Here is a 9328-nt window from a genome sequence, read left to right on the forward strand (position 1 = left end):
ATACGCATTAAACTTACCCATTCAAATTATATGTAAGTGTGAACTCGTGAAACTCTGACATCGTAAAGGAGGCACGATTCAAGTATGTGCAGGAACAGATTTTTTTATTGTAATACCTTGTTTACCATAGTTACATGCGACTGGAATAATTTGCTTTATGAATTTGCTTTTCTTAGAGAATAATGGAGCTTGAAGCTTAAGGGGCACATCAAAAATTCATTTTTGTGGATGAAGCCGGCTTCAACCTCTGTAAAGTGAGGAGACGCGGGAGGAACATCATTGGGCAGAGGGCCACTGTCACAGTGCCAGGTCAGAGGGGTGCCAATATCACCATGTGTGCTGCCATCTCCAATGATGGGGTCCTTTGCCACATACCAACTATTGGCCCATACAATACAGAACGCCTCATCACATTTCTTGATGCATTGAAAGAAATACTGATTCCACCCGAAGAGAGAGGGCTGTTGAGGCCTGGCATGACTCTGTATGTCATAATTTGGGACAATGTGGCTTTCCACCTCTCTCGCCTTGTGAATGAATGGTTTGCAGCACAGCCTCGTATTATGATGCAATTCCTCCCTGCATACAGTACTCGCCTTTTCTGAACCCAATCGAGGAGTTCTTCTCTGCTTGGAGGTGGAAGGTGTATGATCACCGGGCATATGAGCAGATGCCCCTCCTGGAGGCAATGAATGCTGGTTGCCTGGCAATAGATGCAGAGGACTGCCAGGGATGGATACGCCATGCAAGGAGGTATTTCCCTTGGTGCATTGCAAGGGAAAACATTCAATGCGATGTTGATGAGAACCTGTGGCATAATCGTCAAGAACGAATGGACTAAATGTGAAAGATACCATATATATATATATATCTTTTTTTAAAGGTATTTCCACCCATAAGTTTCCTTTGGTAGCTTTTTTTTTTCCAGTATCCATTTGAGTTTGTAAAGTATCATATTCCATATTGATGGGTGTATTTTGTATTTTGTTGTCCATTGTGTAATGATTGATTGAAAGAATAAATTAATTTGACCACAAGTTGTGCTGTTTGATGGAAATATTTGTTTATGTTGCATGTTTTTAATGTTTTGTGAGTGTTAGAGGATTTTGCTAACAAAATGAGTCATTTTGGCCATTGAGCTTCAGTTTTATCCTGTGTGTTAACTGTTTTGAAAATGTGATGTCAGAGTGGGCAAATGTGTTTAAGCAATCGAGAAATCAAGTTTTAAATATAATTCTTTTGAAGTGTTAGTACTTAATGTAAAAATATATAGTATAAATGATAAATCACGTTTGAGATTTGTGCTGGCTACTGTATACAGGCCACCTGGGCACCATAAAATTTTTTATCAAAGAATTTGCGGACTTTCTATCAGAATTAATATTGACTGCAGATAAAGTACTAATTGTTGTTGATTTTAATATACACATCGATAATGAAAAAGATGCATTGGGATTGGCATTTAAAGACATTGTAAACTCTATTGGAGTTAGACAACACGTTTCAGGACCTACTCACTGTCGTAATCATACTCTAGATCTAATATTATCACACGGAATAGATGTTGATGCCGTTGAAATTCTGCAGCAGAGCGATGACATCTCAGATCATTATCTAGTCTTGTGTAAACTTCATTTAGCCAAGGCTGCAAAGCCGACTCCGTGTTTCAAATATGTGAGACCTATCACTTCTGCCACTAAAGATTGCTTTATTAATAATCTTCCTGATCAGTTTCATCATCTCAGCATCCCGGATAGCTTAGAAGAACTCGATATTGCAACAGAAACTTTTAACTCTCTCTTTTCCAGCACTTTAGACACAGTTGCTCCGTTGCACTTAAAGAAGATTAAAGAAAATAGTCCAACGCCGTGGTACAACGATCACACTCGGGCCCTTAAGAGAGCAGCCAGAAAAATGGAGCGCAACTGGAAGAAAACAAAACTAGAGGTATTTCGCATTTCATGGAAAGAGAGCTCGATTGCTTACAGAGAGGCTTTAAAAGCTGCTAGATCTGCTTATTTTTCAACCCTATTAGAAGAAAATAAACATAATACTAGGTATTTATTTGAAACGGTGGCTAAACTAACGAAAAAGAAAGCTTCAAGCCCAGAAGTTTCCAAGCAACACAGCAGTGATGACTTTATGAACTTCTTCACTTATAAAATTGATAATATCAGGGAGAAAATTATAACTATGCAACTGTCTACTACAGTATTACATCAGGCAGTGCATTGTAGTCTCCCTGAGGGAAAATTTGATTCGTTTGTTGTTATAGAAGAGGAAGAATTTACTAAACTCGTTAAATCATCTAAATCTACAACATGTATGTTAGACCCTATACCGACTAAGCTACTGAAAGAGATGCTTTCAGAGGTCGTAGATCCTCTTCTTAATATCATTAATTCATCTTTGTCTCTAGGATACGTACCAAAAACCTTTAAGCTGGCTATGATTAAACCGCTTGTTAAAAAACCTCAACTTGATCCTACAGAATTAGTCAATTACAGGCAGATCTCGAATCTACCTTTTCTGTCAAAGATATTAGAAAAGGCAGTATCCTCACAACTGTGTTCCTTTTTAGAAAGAAATGATATCTGTGAAGATTTCCAGTCCGGATTTAGACCATACCATAGTACCGAGACAGCTGTCGTTAGAGTCACAAATGATTTGCTCTTATCATCTGATCGTAGTTGTGTCTCTCTATTAGTGTTACTCGATCTTAGTGCTGCATTTGACACTATTGACCACAACATTCTTTTAAATAGACTCGAAAATTATGTTGGCATTAGTGGAATTGCACTAGCATGGTTTAAATCATACTAATCTGAATGTTATCAGTTTGTAGCAGTAAATGAAGAGATGTCTCATCGGTCACAAGTTCAGTATGGCGTACCACAAGCCTCAGTACTAGGACCGCTGCTGTTCACTCTGTACATGCTACCATTAGGAGATATCATTAGGAAACATGGCATTAATTTTCACTGTTATGCTGACAATACTCAGCTCTATATTTCTTCAAAACCTAACGAAACTTACCAATTCACAAAATTAACGGAATGCACAGCTGATATAAAAAATTGGATGACTCGTAATTTCCTACTTCTAAACTCTGAAAAAACAGAGATTCTAATTATAGGACAAAAAACTTCCTCACGTAATAACCTAGAATACTGTCTAACACTCGATGGCTGCTCTGTAAAGTCTTCGTCGTCGGTTAGGAACCTGGGTGTGCTCTTTGATACCAATATCTCATTTGAAAGCCACGTGTCTAGTATCTGTAAAACCGCATTTTTCCATCTTAAAAATATATCTAAATTACATCGTATGCTCTCATTGACAAATGCGGAACAGTTAGTTAATGCGTTCATGACCTCAAGGCTATATTATTGTAATGCTCTACTGGGTGGTTGCCCTGCACGCTTAATAAACAAACTACAGCTGGTCCAAAACGCAGCAGCTCGAGTTCTTACCAGAACCAGGAAGTATGACCATATTAGCCCGGTTCTGTCAACACTGCACTGGCTGCCTATTAAACATCGCATCAATTTTAAAATATTGCTGATCACTTACAAAGCACTGAATGGTTTAGCTCCGCAGTACTTGAGCGAGCTCTTAACACATTATAGTCCTTCACGTCTATTGCGATCTCAAAATTCCGGCCAAAATCGACTGCTGGCAGTAGATCCTTCTCCTATTTAGCACCAAAACTCTGGAACAGTCTTCCTACCATTGTCCGGGAAGCAGACACACTCTGTCAGTTCAAAGCTAGACTAAAGACACATCTCTTTGACCTAGCGTTCACATAATACATTATAGACTCCTATAATTCAATGTTAGGCTGCATAGATTAGGTCAGCCGGAACCGGGAACACTTCCCATAAATCCTGATGTACTCGTTACATCATAAGAAGAATGGCATCTACGCTAATTTTAGTGTCTGTGTTTATCCCGAGGTTTTCCCGCAGCCTGCCGGATCCAGGCCGTATCCAGATCTGATGAAGGACCTTCGCCTGGACCCGATGACAACGCAGTGCTGAAGTGCCAACTAGTCTCTCCCTATGGAGGATCCCTTTACCACTCTACAGATAAAGCGTTGTCGGGAAACTCAATTCGCGTATCTACCCCGAATTGATAAAATAAAATAAAATTCTGTATCAAAAATTATAAGGAAACACCAGTACTTTGTTTAGGCTTGGTTTGTAGGGAATTACAAACCTGCGCACATATATTCAAACGCACATAACTATAGAACCAATTCTTAATGCGCATGTGAACGCCATCAGCGTTTCTCACAGGTTTGCGTTTAAAGTCTGTGTAGAGAGAATGGTGTCGTCTTAGCGGCCCCTAATTTAATAACAAATGATCGTTGCGACGGAAGCGAATCAATCAAAACTAACTTTAGCTGGAAAATAACTTTATTAAAGAACCGCTATAAAGCCAAAACAATCTCTGTTACCTTAAATTATACGTTTATCTCTGTAAAGCTGCTTTGAAACAATCTACATTGTTAAAAGCACTATATAAATGAAGATGACTTGACTTGACTTGAGAAAAACTGTAGTGACCACCTACCAGTTTTTACAGTTTACAACAGCAATTACACATCTAAAAAAGGCAATAAACCTCTATTCAGACGGGTCAGAACAGAAGAGTCTATGGTTGCATTTAAAGATGATTTGCTTTCACAAGACTGGGAAATAATATATAAGGAAAACGATATTGATAAAGTATATGGTGAATTCCTAAGAATATTTAAATTATTATATGATAAGAATTGTCCGATAATAAAATATTGCGGAAAACAAAAATATAGTGATAGACCGTGGATTTCAAAAGGATTACAAAATGCCTGTAAAAAGAAAAATACAATTTATAGAGAATTTATTAAATACAGAACTATAGAAGCAGAAAATAAATATAAGAAATATAAAAATTACTTAATTAAGATTATGAGAACTTGTAAGAGAGAATACTATAGTAATCTATTAGATAATAATAAAAATAATATGAAGGGTATATGGAATATACTAAACAGTATTATGAGAAGGGGCACGAGACAGTCTAATTATCCCCAGAATTCCATTGATAATGAAAAGAACATTAAAAATGTGGAGGATGTGGTCAATAACTTTAATAAATATTTTGTAAATGTCGGACCAGATTTAGCTAAATAATTCCTATTCCACTGATAATCAATAACAGATACAATGATCTTAAGAAATCAATGTTCAATGTTTCTTAAAGCAGTAGAATAAAAAGAAATAATATATATTGTTAAAAAATGCAAAACTAAAGCATGATTGCAGTGAAATAGATATGAAGATAGTAAAAAATGTAATTGAGGGGATTTCAAAACCATTAACTTAAATTTTTTATTTGTCATTTCAAACTGGTCAATTTCCAACAAAAATGAAAACAGCAAAAGTCATACCTCTGTACAAAACTGGAGACAAACACCACTTCACAAATTACAGGCCTGTCTCTCCACTGCCACAATTTTCAAAAATTCTAGAAAAACTCTTCAATGACAGATTGGACAAATTCATTGATAAATACAAATTACTCATTGACAGTCAATATGGATTCAGAAAAAATAGGTCAACATCACTAGCTTTAACCGAACTCATTGAAGAAATTACAAATTCCACAGACAAAAAGAAATATGGAGTTGGGGGTATTCATTGATTTGAAAAAAGCGTTTGATACAATTAATCATGAATTAATTAAAAATTAATTCTTTGACAATTAATCAAAGGCTATGGATCAGGGTGATAGTGCTGAATTGGTTAATCAGTTATTTAAAAGACAGGAAACAATTTGTGAAGTTGGGAGATTATACATCTGAATGTTTGGATCTAGCGTGTGGTGTCCCCCAGGGGTCAGTATTGGGACCAAAATGATTTATTCTTTACATAAATGACATATGTAAAGTATCTGAACTACTGAAATTTGTGTTATTTGCTGACGACACAAATATCTTTGGTTCTGGTCAGAATTTACAGCAACTCCTGGACTTAATAATAAAAAAATAAAACAGTGGTTTGACATAAACAAGTTATCATTCAATTTAAGCAAAACTAAATTCATGATTTTTGGCAATTGTAATTCAATCAAACAATTTCAGTTACAGATCGAAAGTGTCAACATAGATGAAATTCCTTGTAGTGATTATAGATGCCAGGATTTGCTGGAAATCTCACATAAAATATATTCAAACAAAACTGTCTAGAAGTATTTCAGTCCTGGCTAAAGCGAACATTCTGGATTACAGATCACGCTACTTTTTTTTTTTTTTTTTTTTTTTTCTCACTGGTGTTTTGTAGAGGTTTGGGGAATCAAAATTCATTGCAATCATTATTTATACTTCACAAAAGAGCAATAATAATAATTTATAACACTGGATATTTGGAACATACCAACTCATTATTTTTAAAACTTCTTTTTCTGGTTGAATTTCATACAGCTATAATTATGTTCAAGGCTAGAAACAATTTATTTCCTGGCAATATACAGCAAAGGTTCTTGAAAGAGAGATACGATTTAAGGGGAATGTCAAATTCTCCCAGTTAAGACTCCCAGTTTTCGAACTACTAGAAAAATTTTCTGTTTATCTGTCAGTGGCGTTAAATTGTGGGATAAACTAAATAATGAGCTTATATTGAATAATTTATAGTATGTGTATAAATATTGCTGTGTACAGTAGGTGTAATATATGTATGTGAATAGAACTTTTGAAAATATATTTTCATTGATTATAGATTTATTATCTCTGTAGATTTATAATTTTGTATCCATTGCCTTAAATATAGTAGTAGGGGTATAAAGGGGTAGGAGTTTGACTTATGTAAAGTTTGACTTCTTCCTACTCCTTTTTGTACATGTAAATAGAGGTTTCTTTTTAAGTACTGGAAAGTATGGAGTTTTATTTTGTTGTTTATATGTTTTTTTTTTCTCTGATTTTTCTTTCTTTTTTTATTGTATTTACATGTTCAAATAAAAGATATCAAAAAAAAAAAAAACTAAAATAACCCTCTCCATCTCATAAACCTTTCCAACAGAGGTGGAAGAAGGAGAGCCGCCAGGTGCAGCGCTTTTCTACAAATATGAGTGTACTGCACATACAATAATGGAGGTGTTGGTAAAATGTCACAGTCTGGTCACTATGTACTACAATGTTTGGAATATGAAAAAACCCATTTGGTGAATTAGTGATTTTTTTTCAAAAGATATTTGTGTACTGTATGTACAGTAAGGGAGGTATTAGCAAAATTTCACCTGAAGTAAGTCATTCTGGTCACTAGAAAGGTACTACAACCTTTGGAATATAAAAATAAAACTTTTGATGGATTACAGTAATTATTTTCTAAATATATTAATGTACTGTACATACAGTAAGGGAGGTATTGGCGAAATTTCACCTGTAGTAACTTACTAATCGGAACCTACTACAAGCTTTGACATATGAACATGTCTGTTTTAAGTTTTAAAGGTAATTTAAATTAATACAAATATTACGTTTTACCGCAGTTGGTTGAATTTGTAGACGTTCCCTTAGGCAGCGCGTCAAAGTATTCTCGTGTTTTAATATGCAGCTATAATGCACGTAAGGTTATTTTGAATGAATATTTCATGTCGATATACACTGGTTGCAATCGTTGTATTGATTTGTATTCTTTGTAAGACTGTCGACTTTATAGAACAGTGGCAAGGGAACACGAATGTCCGGCGAATATCCAACCAAACTTAAACTAACGTAACCGCGCTCCTAAAGCGAAATATGTAGTACTCTTTGTCATCCTAACAACACACTGTGTGTAGTAATGGAGTGCAACAGAGCAGCATCGAGAATATCAATATCCATGGTTCCGGCCCTGGTCATATTTGTTGTGCATAGAAAGATGAACTAAACAGGAAGAGTTAGGAAGTGACTGATGCTGTCCTCGCGCAGCGCTCAAAAATATCAAACAAAACGCACTCGCAGTTGAAGTAAGCCAACTTCTAAAACATGACCTAACGTTCTGTTTCTGTTAGGCGTCGTTTCTGGGATTCTATATTTAGAACTGAATATGGAGTTACATTCTGAACCCTAGAACAGATAACTACAACAGAGCTTGTAATGATGGTGTTGTTGCTGATGTTCAGGTGCGAAATGAATCATTCATACCGTTTTACTGCAATGAACGGGATCTTCTGTACGCCTGTCCATCCTGTCCAACGTTTTCCCGTTGAATTGATCGATTATTGTGTTTTCTTAACATGAACACGAGCTCCGCCAAAATATTTTCTAACTGGACTTTCACTTTCACTTTCTATTTGTGTTGTCGCTGCTGCTGTCATAAGTCAGTTGCAGTATGTTGAAGTCTGGCATGCTCTTCATTGCTCTTCCAGTGCAAACACGTCTGCTTTCAGCTTTACTAAAGTCGGGGCCAGGACACTGTCTACACTGCAAAAGAGAAAAATGCTTTTCTTACTCAGTATTTTTGTCTTGTTTTCAGTACAAATATCTATAAAATTCTTAAATCAAGATGTAAAATGGCATAATATATTATGTCTTGTTTTCTGGAGGAAATCAAAATTAAGTGAGTTTATGCTTAAAACAAGCAAAATTATCTGCCAAGTAAGAAAACTAATCTTAATTAGTTAAGATTAACTTCCTAACATCATTCCTGTCCACGCTCAGATTTGCGCGTGACCCTGGAGGATGTCTTGGGCAGAATTAATGAATGAATGAATGAATGAATGAATGGGAATTTGGTTTTCCGCTTATATCTCGAGAACGGCCCAGCGAAATTAAACCAAAATCAGATCTTTTAGCTGTAAAAAATCAAACCATTCATTACTATAATATGTGTTTGCGTTTTAATGTTTATATCACAATAGTAAATAAGTCTATTTATAAAAAATATTTTTTTTTTTAAATTTTATATCTATCTATCTATCTATCTATCTATCTATCTATCTATCTATCTATCTATCTATCTATCTATCTATCTATCTATATATATATATATTGTTTTATGGTGCGTAATTTTAAAAACCTTTTACCTTATTTTAATTATTCTCGGGTTAGGTAAAGTAAGTCAAATCTGTCCTAAATGATAACCATTTTACAAAAACAATTTACAGTGTTTTTCTTTATAGACCACTTTCTTTATATAGGGTTACTATTGTGGTTTACTACAATACAGAAGTTCTTTATATACAAAAAGGCATGTTTATAATAGAATAATTGCATATTCCATAACAATATATATATATATGATAAAATTGTCATTCCTTTTAAATGGACAGCATAATATTTCAACATGTCTGGCAACTTGGGGGTGGA

The 9328-nt window shown here is 35.0% G+C and overlaps 1 protein-coding gene across 3 annotated transcripts in view; it reads right to left on the reverse strand.

Moving 5' to 3' along the window:
• LOC308681337 (uncharacterized protein) overlaps positions 1-8337 on the reverse strand; it is a 64891-nt gene extending 56554 nt beyond the window's left edge. Inside the window, exon 1 of one of the 3 annotated variants that reach the window (XM_081350139.1) lies at positions 8165-8323. In XM_081350139.1, the coding sequence (XP_081206265.1) occupies positions 8165-8206 (42 nt within the window). In that variant the 5' untranslated portion in view covers positions 8207-8323. Of the gene's footprint in view, positions 1-8164 lie in introns of all 3 variants that reach the window. The other 2 variants (XM_081350140.1, XM_081350141.1) reach the window with 2 other exon arrangements.
• Positions 8338-9328: the final 991 nt, after the last annotated feature.

The sequence above is a fragment of the Scardinius erythrophthalmus genome (genome assembly GCF_964197995.2).
Source record: "Scardinius erythrophthalmus genome assembly, chromosome: 20".
In the NCBI taxonomy this organism is placed as follows: domain Eukaryota; kingdom Metazoa; phylum Chordata; class Actinopteri; order Cypriniformes; family Leuciscidae; genus Scardinius; species Scardinius erythrophthalmus.